Source organism: Nycticebus coucang, chromosome 19 (assembly GCF_027406575.1).
Source record: "Nycticebus coucang isolate mNycCou1 chromosome 19, mNycCou1.pri, whole genome shotgun sequence".
In the NCBI taxonomy this organism is placed as follows: Eukaryota; Metazoa; Chordata; class Mammalia; order Primates; family Lorisidae; genus Nycticebus; species Nycticebus coucang.
The window spans coordinates 22780299-22797804 of NC_069798.1; the positions used below are offsets into that span (position 1 = coordinate 22780299).

General features: G+C 37.4%; 1 protein-coding gene across 2 annotated transcripts in view; it reads right to left on the minus strand.

Moving 5' to 3' along the window:
* Nucleotides 1–462: 462 nt before the first annotated feature.
* DSC3 (desmocollin 3) overlaps nt 463–17506 on the minus strand; it is a 59443-nt gene continuing 42399 nt past the window's right edge. Inside the window, exons 10-17 of one of the 2 annotated variants that reach the window (XM_053571955.1) lie at nt 16363–16619; nt 16109–16251; nt 13938–14162; nt 11564–11788; nt 9638–9759; nt 3125–3376; nt 1094–1136; nt 882–1013 (exon numbers count right to left, since the gene is read on the minus strand). In XM_053571955.1, the coding sequence (XP_053427930.1) occupies nt 1110–1136; nt 3125–3376; nt 9638–9759; nt 11564–11788; nt 13938–14162; nt 16109–16251; nt 16363–16619 (1251 nt within the window). In that variant the 3' untranslated portion in view covers nt 882–1013; nt 1094–1109. Of the gene's footprint in view, nt 1014–1093; nt 1137–3124; nt 3377–9637; nt 9760–11563; nt 11789–13937; nt 14163–16108; nt 16252–16362; nt 16620–17506 lie in introns of both variants that reach the window. The other variant, XM_053571954.1, reaches the window with a different exon arrangement.

Here is a 17506-nt window from a genome sequence, read left to right on the forward strand (position 1 = left end):
ATCAGAAGAATTTAATTTGTTTACAATTTTAGACAAATTAGACAAAGAGACATGAACTATTTCCCAACATGCTCAGTTACCACTCAACATGGAAGAACTAGGCCATAGAAGTTCTCTCTGTTATAAACCCGGGATTACTATTTTAGGGCAAACAAGACCCCCAGATTCTAAGTTATTAACTTTTTCCCCTTTCTTTTAGTTTCACTTTAAATATTGTCTCAATTAACATTTTTATATACATATATACCCATTTCCAACTATATTGCTACAGAAAACTGCCCCCTCGTGGGCTAGTTCAACAAATTTTGCCTCTAAAGTCTAATGAAGAATTTGGAAATGGGGCAGATGGCAGGCCGATATCAATTTTTTCTGGAACTGCAGCATTTTTAATTTAATTTAGTCTTGTTTCTCTCCCAAAACTTTCTTCAAACAGTGATACTTATTATTTCGTGCCTATTTCTCAAACTATCACTTGGAGTATATAAAAACGTGATATTAACACAGCTTAGCAATTGTTGGGACTAATATTTACGCAACAAATTTAGTGGGAAAGTGTGTGGAAAGGAGAGCTGACCCTGTAGAGACCTTTATTCCAAAGCTGCAGTATGAGATTTACTAATCATCTATTTTAACATTTTGTACTTCTTGGAAAAGGTGAGCAACATTGCTTTACAATTATAAATTGGTGAGTAGCATAATTCAAAATTGAGAAAATATTCATTGTACCTATATGATGAAATTGAACTTTACTATACTATTTTGGGAAAACCTCCAGAATACCTGGGTAAGACCCAGCAGTAGCACTGAGATATTCATTATCTTTTGGTGCATGCTTCTGCTAATGTCATAAATTTAGGTTCCAAATTATTTAAAAAATCAAGGCCGTCCTCTTCCTGTTTTTCACTGCAGCAACCTACAGAGCCGGCTGGAGACCCTTGCCCTTCATAGTTATATGTAAGGACATAATCTTGAGATGGCACATGTTCTTCATTCTGATTACATAGATGTAATTTCTGCAAAATTAAAAAAAATGGATTGTATTATTGTTTTAAACAACTTAAGCTTATGAACATAAAATGTATTTTTTATTTACCTTTTATGTTTAATTTTTAACCAGTGTGTCCTCTAATGGATTCCTACACACAAAAAACGCACATGATTGGTCTCTATCACAATCATATCATAAAATCAGTATATTTCACATTTCTAGTAATCCGTATAAATAAAAAATTATGTATACAAATGTTACGTTTAAGTACATTCAAATTATTGTTAAGTATCTAGCAGTCAGGCTAGTCTACAAAATGGAGACAAAAGGCGTAGTGTTTAGGAATTCTGAATTAGATGTCCAGCAGTCCTGGTTTTGAGGCAAGGCTCTGGCTTTTCCATCCACCTATATGACTTTGGGCAAGTTACTAAACATCTTTAAATCTTATCCTTCTCAAATTTAACATGGGAGTACAGACAGTGACCATCTCATAGGATTATTCTGGAAATGAATGATGACATTATAATGCATACAACATGCTTATTACACCAAGAATATATTAAATGTGCAATAAATGTTAACTAAAACTGCTATTATATGCACTTATAAATTTGGTAAGAATTATCATATTAGCTTTGGAATCAAGTTTCCAAGGTGGCAAAAATATGGCAAAATATTTAGATGCACAAAATAACTTGGTAAACTTTAACCAATAAAACCTAGACTACAAAAACTGGGCTTCTGTAATGAAGAGGCCAGGCATTCGCCCACAGTTACCCTGTCTGCCCATGGCCTGTCTGCTAGCTTGCCAACCTGCTATGCCTCCTCCCTTTCCTCACCTGAGTGTCCCTGCCTTCACTATCTGCACAAGAGCTCATGTGTGTGGCTTATGTTATCAAGTGTCTTTCTTCATGACCTTGACAGCATTACCTCCCATTACCTGATGTGCACTTTGAAGGACACTCCTAACAGTGTGACTTAAGCGTCTCTCCAACTCAACCTGATCTTACATGAATACTGACTGTCTAAAAATAGAAAGAGGGTTAACATTTGAATATGACCAAAATTTTTTAAAAATAAAGAAAAAAATCTATGAATTTAGGATAACCTGCAGCCCTAACACAGAATATTATTCATCTGTATTCCACCCAAAGATTCTGGCCCAGTATTTGTGCTAACATGCTGGTGGGATCCTCTGATGGAAAGTTTTGAAACAGAAGAATATCTAATCTACTGGCTCTCTACCCTAGTTGCGTATTTGAATCACTTGAGAAATTGAAAAAAAAGAAAGCCAAACCAATTCAATTGGAATCTTTCAGGGTAGAGCAAAGGCATTTGTAGTTTTTAGAAGCTCCCAAGGGATTTTGATGTGAGCTGAAAACGATTTATTTAATCCCCCCTTTCTTTCATATTCTTACTTTCCTTGAACAAAAACACTTTATATGTGTATGGTGTTTGATATATTAAAAATATCTCATATCATGGTCACTATAGTTAGCATACTATATATTTGCAAATTCCTAAGAAAATAAATTTCACATGTTCTTACCACAAAAACTAAGTATTGGAGATGATAGATATGTTAATACCTTGATTTAATCATTCCACATTGCATTCCTATATATATAAACACACACACCATAGCATCACATTGCACCTTATAAATATATACAATTATTTGTCAATTTTCAATAAAATAAAAAAATTTTATATGCTATATGTAATTTCTAAAACTGGGTATAAAATATTTGTGTTTTCACAGAGAAATACAAATTTGATTTGGAAAGTTCGTGATTATAGGAACCAGAATTTTTTTCCCATTCTCATATATCACATTTTTCTCTACTGGTATTAAGTGCACATCTAAAAATGAAATTTATTGAAAGACATTAGAAACCTACAATTTTATGGGATTTTAGAAATTAAGTGGAATATACCAGGTTAAATAAAATCTGTTTGTAAATTAAATAATGTAACAAAATTAAAGACCATAGAAAAAATGACTATGCGTAAGAAAGGAAGGGAACCTAAAAAAATATAGAAAAGTACCTTCTGAAAATATGTGATAATTTCAATATTCTATTATTCTGCACTCAGATATTTAAATTTCAGATCAAAACGCCTAAGGAAACTCACCTCACCGAGACGGGGCTGGGTGAAATTGTGCCACTCCGAGTAAGGGTATCTGCAGTTATCCATCTCTGTGTGTCCTCCCCTGCAGGAGTCCAGGGTGCGATGGTGCCCTGGGCAGGATTCCAAGGTCTGCTGTCCTCCCTTCACCATTTCAATGGTCTCCTGCCCTCCATTTCTCATTCCTGATCCCATAGTACCACAAAAACCTTGGCTGGAGTTGTTAGCGGTCTGGGTAGTAAGTCCGTTGGCAGAACACTAAAAATAAATTCATTAGTTAGTTAATTAATTAAATTAAATTAAACAATTCATGTTGAGAGGAAATGGATCCCAAGTAGCTACAAGAAAAAGAACGTTTATTCGATCTTTTATTCACTCATTTATTCAACAGACATTTATCAGTTTCTAATTACGTGCCCAGATGCTGTCTTAGTTCATTTTGTGTTGTTATCACAGAATACTTGAGGCTGGGTAATCTATAAAGAAGAGAGATTTATTTCTTACAGTTCCAGAGCCTGGAAGCCCGCAGTGCAGGGGCCCACACCTGGCAAGGGCTCATGCGGGTGTGGGGAACCTGAGGCCTTCTGATTTCAAGATTGTTCTACTTTAAGCACCAAAGAAAGCAAGGAAAGCTTCATCTTCCTCTGCTGCACCCCTTTGAATAAAAGGTTTTGTTCTATAAAATTTGGATTCAGTCAAAAGGCCACACTTAGGGACCTAGAAGGCCACGTGTGGCCTTAAAGTGACAAGTTCAAGAGCAAGGGAACAAGAGAGAGAGAAGCAAACTCACTGTTACCACAAATTCTCACGATAATGAAACTACTCCCACAACAAAGGCATGAACCCTCTCATAATCCTCGAGATCTAATCACTCTTAAGGATCTCACCTCCCAGCTCTGGTGCATCAGGGATTGAATTTCCAGCACATTAACTTTAGGGGACACATTCAAGTCATAGCAGGAGCAGAAGTACAGGCAGGCCAAGACAGGCTCCTCAGTGGCTCCCAGAAGCTCTTATTCCAGTGAGGCAGAAGAATATTATCTTAAGATATCTTATTACCTTAAGAATAGGATTGCTGTGCTATATAAGCGGGCACAGAACGCTACAGGAACACGGAGGCAGAGCGTTAAAATTCAAATGCAGAAAGGGCAACTGGAGCAGACTGGGAAAATCCTGAGCTGAGGGACTAAAGACTGGTACAGGAGGGAGGAAGAATGCAACAGCTGCAGAAAGGTGTGGGGCCAAAGGCAAGCAAGGTCTTGCCTTCAAGACCTACTTCAGAGGTCCTCAACTTCACTTCAGAGTGGCCACCCCAGGGGAGAAAGAGAGAGAGAGAGAGGATATCGGAGGACATAAAGATCTATTTACCATGCTAAAAAATTTAGACTTTACCATGACAATAATGAGGATTATGAAGTATCTGAACTTATTACAGATAGGAACACATTTTTAAAATATCAGTCCAGGCAGATGGGGTCACTGAATTATTCTAGGTAAAAGCTGATAAGGACCTAAGCCAAGACAGAAGCAGTGGTGATGGAGGGAAGTGGAGCAACTCCGCAGAGACTCAGTAACCAGAAGGATGAGGAACCAAAGGGAAGAATCAGGAATTACCGAGGGTACAAATCACTAAAATAGGGATGAACGATGTGCTTGTGGGCAAGAGAAGGGTGAGCAACTCATTTATGGATGTGATGAACTTGAGACAGGCAGGATTCCCAAGATGAATATATGAATATGTATATTTGGAGCTCAAGGGAGAGATCGGAGTCACTACCAAATAGGTGACAGTTAAAGTCATGGGAATAGATAAGCTATTCAGAGAAAACGGTAAACAAAAAGTAAAGGAAACAAAATAAGTCATGTTTCAAAAGACACGTAAGAGAAATACATCTGTTACAGAAATAATCTGAACAGCCCTTGAGATGAGGGAGGGAACGAGAGAGGCAGAACGGGAGCCACATTGCAGAATATGGTAAAAGGGGAGTGGTCAATGATTCAAAAAAAAAATCAGAGCAAGTTAAAGGTTCAAATACAGTGCACGCCTGCTGGATTCAAATAAAAGAGTGGTCACTGGTGATCTCTGGCAAAAGAATTTCCAAGGAGTCCTGAGGGAAGTAAAGTTATAGACAAGTCAACTATAAAATGTTCTTTCAAAAAGTTCAGTTTCAAAGAAAAAGAGAGAGATGGAGGGAACTAGAGAAAATAGTCAATGCAATGCCTGAAAATGAAGAGGATTTTGATTAAACATTAATTTAAAATTAGAATTTCAGTCCAATTCCCTGGGCCACAGGACAGGAGTGTAGTTACAGTGGTGATCTCAGCATGTCGGATTTCCCTATGAACAGTTACGTTACTTCATTTTATTTATTTATTTATTTTATTTTTTGGCCAGGGCTGGGTTTGAACCCACCACCTCCAGTATATGGGGCCACGCCCTCCTCCTTGAGCCATAGGGGCCACTCAACAGTTATGTTACTTTCATGACAAGAACTTACATTATAGTCAGGTTCCATTATGTTCTTATAAGTTTTTTTTTTTTTTTCTGTTGGAAATAAGAAGTCTCTAACTAAACTGAAAGATCTTTCAAGTTTAGATGATTTCCTGAACCTGAAATCTATCTACAAAAGTCATAGGTACTATGTCATTGTTTTAGAAAACAAAAACAAAAAAAAAAAAAAAAAAAAAACAGAAAATAGAATTGAAAAGTAGCCATTTGGTGGCAGTGCTAGCCTATACTTTTACTCAGGTTGCTGATACGGTAAAATTCTAATACCAAAACAAACAAACAAACAAAAAATCCTCCTTGATTAAAAAAATGAAGCTCCTTGATAGTATAATTTTATCATAAATAAATGATATTTCTAAGCTAAATGCAAGAGGAATTGAAAATAAACCACAGAACTCTCTCCATTCTGTTCTTTCCTGCCCACCTCCACCGGCAGTCCCCTCTTAGACTACCTTTACTTTGTTCCTCAAGGTCAGTCAGTCAACAAGCTTATTCATTCAGGGCTTTAAAATATTTCTTATTCTTCCCTATCTTCATATTACAATTACCATCATCCTGGTAGAATTATCTCATGCTTCAATTATCAAAAGATCCTATGCACGGAAATAATGCAGTGTTTAGTTATGAGTTGGTTATTCAGGTGATTTAGGATATATTTATATTATCATTGAAATTAAAACTTAAAAAAAATTCTTCTATAAAACTACCAGCACAGAACCCAGTTGAAAAAGGGTTAAGATATTTAAGATATATCTAAAATATTTTTTGGTTTTCTGTTATCAAGTTGTTCATGGAAAGAATTTATATATATAAATATATAAATTTATAAGACATATATATATATATGTCTTACTTGCCACATTTTAGAATAAAAGTATTTGAAGCAAAGGATATAGTCATAATTCTCAGTTATGCACTAAAGCTATGGTTTCATTGATTCTCTTGTAGCTATGTACAGATATTTAAACTAAAAGTCTGTTTTTCTTTTACTTCTGATAAAGTCTTAACAGATGCCAATTTTTGTATTTGTTTGACATTTGCTATTTTTGATTTTTTCAACTTCACCCAAATATTTATAGAGCTTTTTTGTACATGTGAGATCAAGATTTTATAGTATTTGCATCTGTGTTTATTAGAGAGCTAGGCAGAGTGAGTATAAAATAAGAATAATTGTGAGGTTTGGGATTCTTCAGAAAACTCCCATTTTCCCTCACTGTAACAAATAGTACCATTTGTTAAAAGAATCACCTTTACTATTATTTAGAAGATTTCGTTTTAAAAATTTCCTACTTATTTAATTGTGTTGTTTGTGAAGTTCTGAGAACTGATATAATCAATTACCTTTTCATAGTTGATGTTGGGGGAAAAGATACAAGCTGTCCCCAGGCTGCCTGTCATAACCATTTTATCAAAAATAAATAAACAAAAACAAAAAAATCCTAAGTCTTCATCTTCCCCAACCCTAACACCTTCCTATTCACATTCATCTCCCTACTGACTCAGTATCCCCCACTTGCATCAGACCACTCTCTTGCAAAAATGTCTTGGTTGGCTCTCCTTAGCAAAAGAATAATCCAACACCCTTAGTGCAGCGTAGGAAGGTCCCATCTCCCACTTCTTTCTTATATCCTGTCCCTAAGTGCCTAATGTAAATTTCAAGTTCTATTCCAACACATGATTTCTTCCATTCCAAACTGACTTACTGGGTCTGACAAACAAGTTTGTGAACTCATTCTTGACAAAGTACTACACACCTCATTGCTGAATATCACTATAGTCACCCTTGAAGGACTCCCCTTGGGAAGCTATGCACCAACGCCAGCACCTAATCCATCCTTCAAAGCAACTTTGGAATTTCTTTTCTGGAATAAACATCAGACTATTGCTGTATTATCCTTGATATTCTGAATGTCATCAAAGTGTCTTCCTTTCAATATTTGCTTTGTCTTCAGGTAAAGAAAAAAGTCACTGGGGGGTCCAGATGAGGGGAGTAGGGACGTTGTTCCAACGTATTTATTTGTTTACTGGCTAAAAACTCCCTCACAGTGCTGTGTGAGCTGGTGCATTGCCATGACACAAGAGCCATGAGTTGTTGGTGAAAAGTTCAGGTTATTGTCTAACTTTTCCATGCAGACTTTCAGCACTTCTGAATAGTAAACTCGGTTAACTGTTTGTACAGTCAGTACAAATTCATAATGAACAATCCTTCTGACATCAAAAAAGTTAGCAAACAGGGTGGCGCCTGTGGCTTAAAGGGGTAGGGTGCCAGCTCCATGTGCCGGAGGTGGCGGGTTCAGACCCAGCCCAGCCACGGCCAAAAAAAAAAACTCCTGAGCATCCTAGAGACACTAGAATACCTCAAAAAAAAAGAAAAGAAGAGAAAAAAAAGTTAGCAAACATCACTTTGACTCTTGATTCAGACTAGAGAACTGGCTGGCTGACTTCCACCTTGCACTTTGACACTTTATTTTGGGGTTGTATCAGTACCTGTCTTTCATCACCAGTAATAACATTGCCCAACAAACAGCGTCTCGCCTCTCCAAAAGATCTTGGCCCACTTTGACTCTCCTTTGCTTTTGCTTACTGGTGAGCTCCTTGCACACTGACAACCCTGATGGCCATTCCAGAATCACTTTGAAGGGAGGACTAGGTCAGCGGTTCTCAACCTGTGAGTCGCGACCCCTTTGTAACAGTGAAAATACATTGCAGCATTAGGAAGGTTGAGAACCACTGGACTACATGCTACTCCCAGTGTGCAGCTTCCTAAGGAGAGACTTCGAAGGTAACTATTAGTAATATTCAGCACTATCCATTAGTGACATTCACCAACTTCTTCTTGGATGAGTTCATGAACTTAATTGTCACACCTCATATTTATTATGTTACACAGCCCCTAAGCTTTGGCATTGCCGTTCTCATTTGTTAGGCTGTTTGCTTCTTCATTGGCTATTCCCACCATCTCTTAACTTTCAAAGCCTTCTTATTCTTTAAGTTGCAGAAGTAAGCTGTGTCTCCTCCACCAGGCCCTCCTGCTTGGTCCAGATACCGTAATACACTTATGTGTCCTGAGTATCTTTGACAGTGCCTCATCCTATTGGTTTGCTGTCATGTTCTTAACTCTCTTTTGCAAAAAGTAGGTTCTATTTCTCATCAATAAATTTAAACATTTTTGAGGAGAGAACATGTCTTGCACATAATTTTCTCATATACATTTTTCGCAAAGCAAGAATAGTATCAAGAACCTCCGAAGTCCCAAATTATATGTAAGGAAAGTGTGACATTGTTTATTAATCTCTCATTGTTTATTAAGTACATGTCTTTGATATTTTCCTCGTTATCTCATGAACTTTTAGAAGGTGTTTTTCTCATAAACAGTCAAAGAGTTAGACAAACAAATACTATCTGGAAATACACACTGTAGAGAGCAACCAAAAAATTGTTGTTATGATAAATTCATAAAGTCAAAGGATGAGTATTAAATCACTAGAGAGTGGAAAAGAGATAAGTGAAACAACGCATCTGGTTTAAGAAATTTAATAAGTTATCACTGCAGGCTCAGCACTTGTAGCCTAGTGGCTAAGGTGCCAGCCACGTACACCAGAGCTGGCGGGTTCAAACCCAGTCCAGGTCTGCAAAAACAACAATGACGACTACAACCCAAAAATAAACAAACAAAACAGCTGGGAGCTGAGGTGGTCGCCTGTAGTCCCAGCTACTTGGGAGACTGAGGCAAGAGAATTGCATAAGTCCAAGAGCGGGAGGTTGCTGTGAGCTGCAACACCATGGCACTCCACTCAGGGCAACACAGTGAGACTCTATCTCAAAAAATAATAATAAAATAAGTTATCACTGCAGAAACATTTAAATATTGATAGACAGAGTATTTATTCCTAAAAATATGACCCAGTTAAAAATTTAAATTAACTCCTAAATTCTAATATAAGTTCATGAGGTTGAGTTAAAGACATTATGGGAGATACAGGTAAATATTCATTAAAAAAATGACTTACCACTCTATCATCTCCAGGGGCTTCAGTGTTTGATATTATTAAGTTTTGCTGTGCTAAATCTTCAGGAAAATGTTTGTGTTTTTTTGCGCCATAAACTCCACATACTAAAGTTAACAATACAGCTAAGTTAAAAAAGAAAAAACAAAATTAATGACAATTAAAGTTATGGGGGGGGGCAGAAAGAGGGACGGAGGGAGGGGGGTGGGGTCTTGGTGTGTGTCACACTTTATGGGGGTAAGACATGATTGCAAGAGGGACTTTACCTAATAATTGCAATCAGTGTAACCTGGCTTATTGTACCCTCAATGAATCCCCAACAATAAAAAAAATAAAAAAATAAAAAATAAAACTTATTTTAATGGGTTGACAAAAGTCAAAAGAAGAATAGTTTGACATGTAAAAACTATATGAAATTAAAATTTTACTTGCTGTTTATAAAATTCTATGGAAACACACCTGTACTATGCCTATCATTTATATATTTTCTTATCTTCCTTATCTCCAGGGTAGATTTGACTATTCCCTTCTTCCCCAAATCACCAAAGATAACCTTCTTGGGTCAGTTATCTATGGACTTTGCATCAATATTCTAACACCGAGGTCCCCAACCACCTACCCCACTCTGTCCTCCTGTAAGCAATGGAAGCTTCATCTGTATGTACAGCTGCTCCCCAACGCACGCATCACTGCCTGTGCTCCACCCCCATCAGAGGGTGGCATTCAATTCTCACTCAATCAGGAACCCTACTGTAAACTACACATGTGAGGGGTCTAGGTTGCATGTTCCTCATGAGAATCCAATGCCTGATAATCTGAGATGGAGATGAGATGTAATGTGCTTGAATAATCCCCAAACCATCCCCCCACCCCACCCCAGTCTGTGGAAAAACTGTCTTCCATAAAACCAGTCCCTGATGCCAGAAAGGTTGGGGACCACTGCACTAACACACACTCCACAGCACTGCAGATTTTAATTATCTACCTGATCTTTTTTCCTCCATAGCATTTAATTTATTTATTCATTTACTATCACAAGGAAAGATTGCTCATGTTTTAAAATTTTTTTTTTATTTTGTTCACTGATGAATTTCAAGCACTTAGAAGAGTTTCTGGGCTACAGCAGGTATTCAGTGTATATGTTTATTTTGTTGAGTTGATGAAAAATAATGAACACATGATAAATTTACCGTGCACTTCACATGCATTACCTCAATTACCCTCAGCACTACCCCATACAGTAGGCTACTACAATTATTCCCTTTTAGAAGTGAGGAAATTGCAGCACAGTTAAGCAACTTGCCCCAATTCACATGACTTGCAAGTATGAGGCCGAGGTACAAACCCAGGCAGTCTGGTTCCTGAGCCTTGTTCTTAAGCTCGATTCCTATCATAAAACAAAGCTAATCCAGGCTGGAGGAGTGAAGAGGAAAAAATATGGCTTCACTGAGAACGACACAAGTGGTAAGAAGGAGGGTTACAGAATTTAACGTGGGCAAGATATACCCAAGAAGAAACATCGCTGTCAACTGAACATCCCCCATGAGTCCGGGAGAAAGATGGTGAGAAGACATGAAGTGGAAATGGCCTTACTGGACTTTCATACTCGGTCTAGCAGATGGTGTAGGTTGTTTTATTTAGCCCCCAAATGGATAGGATTGGGTCCAAGAAATAGAAACTTATTCATTTGGCAGATTCAATACAGTCTCAGGAATTTTCAGCACCTCTACCCAACTATAAAATCCTATACAACAAGAAGGACCCTGCTCCCTTCCACGGAAAATATTTAAACAGAATTTAAATAATAACACATAAGGAGCTTGAAAAGAGACTCACATCTGTGAATGCTTGGGCTACTTTACTTAGCAAAGACTCTTTCCTGCACCCAGCAATTATACATTTGAACTTGAAATAAGTGAAAGTACTTACAGAATAGCAGTGCTATGCCCAGTAATATGGCAAGGATGGCCCACTTTCCGAGTGCTATTCCTGCACTCCTTGAAGCTGAGCGACACTGAGCTGGGTGAGTACAATCACACAGATCAACTCGCAGGAGTTTCGTTGCAGATTGACCTGCTCTGTCTTTTACAGTAACAGGAATAGTATACTCTTGATAGTCAGCATTTTTCCGATATGAAAGACGGGCAGCTGTATCTGAAAGGAAATTGAAAAATGTTATTTTTTAATGATCACTTATTCCTCCCTTAGCATCTATGTCACCACAACTGCACCTTTCTCAAGTAACTACCAGTCACAAGAAAATAAATTGAAATGGAGGACTATCATCAACCTTTTCAAGCACTGATACTACCTTGTATGCGTTGCCTCTTGTAACTCTTGGCATTGGAATAATCCAGCAGTATTCTGGCAAAGTTTAATATTTTTTTAACCTAATAATATTAGGTTGCCTCTTAAAATACAGTTAAAGCATTTTTCTTTACTACCAGTTTATGTAATCTTAAAGAATTGACATTTTTAGCTGCACAAAAAGGGTGTCTGAAGTTCAGATTTTCTTAGCCATTGACCATCTGGCATCTGTCCATTCTTTTGCATAAGATAATTTTTTAAAACACAAGAGATTCTTTGTGGTTAATGCCTTGCATCTGGAAATAATCTCAATATTAGAAAGCTAATTAATAGCACTCGGGCTAGTTATAAGACTTACATGAAAAAAAGCAGGTACTTCTATATTATAACAATTCATTTTTGTCAACTGTGACAATTTCCCCCCATAGTCTTGAAATCTTATTTTAACAACTTCTTATCAACGTACCAAAAGCTCCACATACTTTCAATGGCAATGACAACTTCCTCGAGTTTTTATAATAGACTAACCAAGATGACAAAGTAGCATAATGTACATCTAGGAAGTCATCTGGGATTTCAAAGCTTTGATTAACTGCAGTGGGGTAGCTGCAAGAACTTCAATGATTTTGGCTGCACCTCATCCCAGAAAGGGTTTATTTAGGACCCTTCAAGATCACATTATGTCTAATGCAAGATCCTTCAGGTCTCTCTAGTCCCCCAAGACCACAAGCCGATCCACAGTCAGGTTGTATTTAGTCACAGGAGTGCATCAGGCTCTGATCTTGTCTCACTGAATTCATCTCTCTTCAACTTACCCTATCACCAGGGCCACCTTTAAAAGACAAAGATCTGGGTATGGCATTACCTGGTTTGCACATTCCCAATGCATAGCTACTGTCACCTACTGTGCAAAGGTCAGTCTCCTCAGCCTGGCATAGAGTCCTTTTGCCACCAGATTCTATCTTTCCTCCTACCCAAATTCTGGGCCTTCTTAGAAAAATCTTCAAAATTCTAATGATGCTGATATACTTATTCTCCTCATATGTTTCTTCTTCTTTTATACACGTTATTGGTCAATTGTTGATTAAACAAACCTTTATTAAGCAGTTAGCATCTTTAGGTACTACGCTAGGTGCTGGAAATATAAAGGTGGGTTAAAAATGTTCTGAGAAATTCATATATTGGAGGAGAGAGGTAACCAGATTATAAAAACAAAACAAACAAACAAAAAAGACCTGAAAGGTGCTACAATACAGGTGCCACCCTTTCCAAGTCAAGAAAACCGTCAGAGGTTGAGCACCTTGGCTGGGGTTGTGACTGTCTTGTTCACCTCTGTATAAATCCTCAGGATCTGGAACAGTGCCCAACAGATAATAGGTGCTCAGACATGTTATGAACTAATATCAAGCTAAAAATGTTGGGAAAAAGATACTCTAAATAGAAGGGGCAGTGTTCACAAAAGTCCAGTAGCATGAAAGAGCGTGACAAAAGTCACAAAACTACAGAGGGAAGTGTGAATGAAATCTAGACCACTACATCCCCCAGAAACTGCTATTGTAGGAGGCAATCCCTAAAAGCTCCAAGGCCAGACCCCTTTCCGTATCCCACCAAGTTCGCTTCCAGAAACTACAAGGAGTGTTCACCCCATGCACCCAGATTCCTCACTTCCTTACAACACAATTACCCTGCACATCCTCTGGTCTCTCCTCACCTCACTAGTATTACTTTAAAATCAGAACCAACAAAAAAGAAAACAGTTTAGAACTGCCCAATATTTTAACAAAACTTTTTTCGACTTTGTTGTAAATTTCGTCTTCCTTTTATACGTAATCTATAATACTGCACCCCACACAATATTTGTAAGAAGGTTAACTTAACCTTTAAACTGTATGAGAATCAATTTTACTTTACGCTTTGTGTAAGTAAACAAGTAAATTCATCCTCTAGTTATTCTAGTTATTTCAGAGTACATAAACCATTATTTTTGATTAAATACCATTAACTTTTGTGAGTGTCCATATTCTATTGATTTCTGGAGAAGGGTTTGACAAACTGAAAGAAAATGGAGCTCCGTGGATAGGGTCATCGGGATCAACAGCTGAAATGTCGATATACTCCATCTTTGGTTTGCAAATCGTTAGATAATCATTGCGTATTACTGGCGCATTATCATTGACATCTTCAATGTTCACAGCAAGAGTTCCAGTACATGATCTACCATCTAAGAAGAAATGAACTAGGTTTAGTGTTATTTTAAAATTGTTTTATTAGTTCTTAAAGGAAATTAAATTATATTCTATATGTGATATGTATTTTTAATAAACTTTGATTATTTGAGGAAATAATAAATAAGGACATAGATAGATAAATGAAATCAGATAATCTAAAATGATTACTGCCATCCATAATATCAGATATAGTAGCCAATCTTTAACCAGAATTACAACCAAATAATAAAAACAAGCCCATAGCACAGTGGTTATGGCACCGGCCACATACATTGAGACCAGCGGGTTCGAATCCGGCCCAGGCCAGCTAAACAACACTAACAACTGCAACAACAACAACAAAAAATAGCCCGGCATTGTGGTGGGCACCTGTACTCCCAGCTACTTGAGAGGCTGAGGCAAGAGAATTGCTTAAACCCAAGAATTGGAGGTTGCTGTGAACTGTGACAACATGGCACTCTACCCAGGGCGACATCGTAAGACTCTGTTTCAAAAAACAAAAACAAAAAAAGAAAGAAAAGTAAATGCTCATCATCCCTAATCATCAGAGAAATGCAAATCAAAATCACCCTGAGATATCACCTAGCCCCAGTGATATTAGCCCACATCACAAAGTCCCAAAGGTGCAGATGCTGGCATGGATGTGGAGAGAGGGGAGTACTTTTACATTGTCGGTGGAACTGCAAACTAATACAGCCTCTTTGGAAAGAAGTATGGAGAATCCTCAAAGAACTCAAACTAGACCTCCCATTTGACCCCACAATCCCACCACTAGGCTTCTACCCAGAAGAAAAAAAAAAATCATTTTATTATAAGGGACATTTGCACTAGACTGTTTATTGAAGCTCAATTTACAATTGCCAAGATGTGGAGATAACCTAAAGTTATCAACTCAGGAACCTAAAGGCCCATCAACTCAGGAACGGATTAAGAAATTGTGGTACACGCATACCATAGATACTATTCAGTCATTAAAAACGATGGTGACTTCACATCTTTTGTATTAACCTGGTTGCAGTTGAAACACATTCTTTGCAGTAAAGTAACACAAGATTAGAAAAGCAATTATCCAATGAACTCAGTACTAACATGAAGCCAATGGACAATCTAAAGCATGACCACGTAGGAGAAAAACTCATTTCAAGTTGGGGAGAGGGGAATAAGAGAGAAGGGAGAGGGACAGGGATGGGTGTGCTCCCACTGAAGGGGCGTGCTGAAAGGCGTTGCACACCTTTTGAGTGCAGGACATAACCACAAAAGGGACTCTACCTAACAAATTCAAATATTTTGACCTAGTTGTTTGTACCTTCACATTAACCTGAAATAAATAAATAAACAATAATAATAAATATCTGAATTTATTCGTCTTATTTCTTTGGTGCAGATGTTAATGAGCACTAAAGTTGCTACAGAAAAGTTATTCTAATCCCAATACACATTCAAACCACCTAGAAAGACATTTTAAATACTATTTATGATGCCCACATTCCACAATCAGAGATTCTGATTCAGTTATAGGCAACGTCTACATACTGATGATTTTACTTAATATGAAGCCCAGGTTGAGAAATTCTTGGTTAGTTTAAGGAACAAAATTCAAGAAAATGATCATTTCGAGCTAATAGCAAGCTGAACTATTTAAAGGTGCAGTTTAACATGACACAAACAGATGTGGAGGAGTCTGATGACAACATTTTATTTAGTTCCAGATTTGTCCTCTAACCCGAGATTTATACACATAAATAAAGATAAATAAAACATGGCTTATTGTCACCAGGTTTACCTTATTAGTTAATTAAGAAAGATAGAAACAGAGTTTTTTAAGTAATTTCAAAGAATTCCATATATGTATCACAATAATAATTCTGCACAAGAATAATTACTCCTAATTCACTAATTCCTTTATAAAACACCAGATTAAAACTTTTTTTTTTTTTACCTTGATCTATTGCCAGAACTGTGATATTATATAACTCATTTTTGGGAGTTGTAGCCTCACGGTCCAAGATTTTTGAAGTTGTGATTGACCCTGAAATTTCATTAACTGCAATCCACCCATTGGGATCATGTAATATTTTGTACCTGTTAATGAAAAATAAAAATAGTCTTTAGTATTACACAATGTTTTAAAATAAGTCACTAGCTCAATTACTACAATACATTATTAGTCGGTGTTTATACATTTCTTTGTACCTTAAACCATTGCTACTTCTTGTGTCAGGGTCATATGCCTTATAGCCGTTGACATTTGACCCCACTGCTAAGTTTTCTTTAATCCGTACGTATTGGACCTGAGGGCTGCATTCAGGTCCCTCGTCCACATCCTTCACGTGAACTGTAACCAAGGCTCTGTTCATGCTTGTCACTCTGGATACATCTCTAGTCAGGGAAACTTCGTTGCTTACTCCAATTTCCAGGTTCACTTGATGGTTTTCTTCATAATTCAGTGGCTTTAAAATAAATACACGGACATCAGCATCAATGTAGAGTACATTTGGCATTTCAAACAGCAAGCGAACTTCTGTCAATATAAACAGCGCTGCATAAATTCTACGTCTACATTTTGTTAACATTAACCTTCTCCCCTTGCTGAAAAGACAGCTGACGCTGTACTAAGCCTTTAGCAAACGTAGTCCAAATGTGTCTGCAGGTGGGGTTTTATACAGTGGTGGAAAAGACACTCCTGAAATATTTTTCTATTTGACTCTTAACTAAGGAAAATTACACTGAGCCTAGGAACAGAAAAACAGATGACAGTGTTCTTGTGGCCCTGTCCAGAGCACAGGCCAACAGGCTGGTGCTGGCCTAATGGTCACCCAACTGGGGGAAAGCACTGTCGCCTGACGATTGACTGTGGACCAGCCATTCAGAAACCCTTGTAAGGTTAAATGATGAATTTAATAAAACTGAAAAGGTGCAGTGTCTTTATTTTCTATCTGACAGAAACTGTCCTCCAAATGTCTATTTTAATTTCCCTATAAGGCGTCTAACTGAGCCCTCTCATGTCAGCTTTTCCTTTTATTGGAATCCATCCGGAGTTTCATTTCTTCTTAGGAATCTGCTTTGTCTTTTTGCTGCTTCCTTCATGGATTAGTTAAATAAAATTTTTAATCATGCTCACTATCTATTTTTATGAGAATCATACTTTTGACAACGTGAGAATTCTACTTTGGCACTGTCCATAGTTTATCCAGTGAAACTTCCGTGGTAGATAAAGGCAGGAGTAAGAGAAGGAAAATGTGCTTAGTTTTAACCATCACTATGATACAGCGCTGCTCTACAGAGGAGCAAACCCATTGAATCCTCACACCATTATGTGATGGCATCATCATCATCC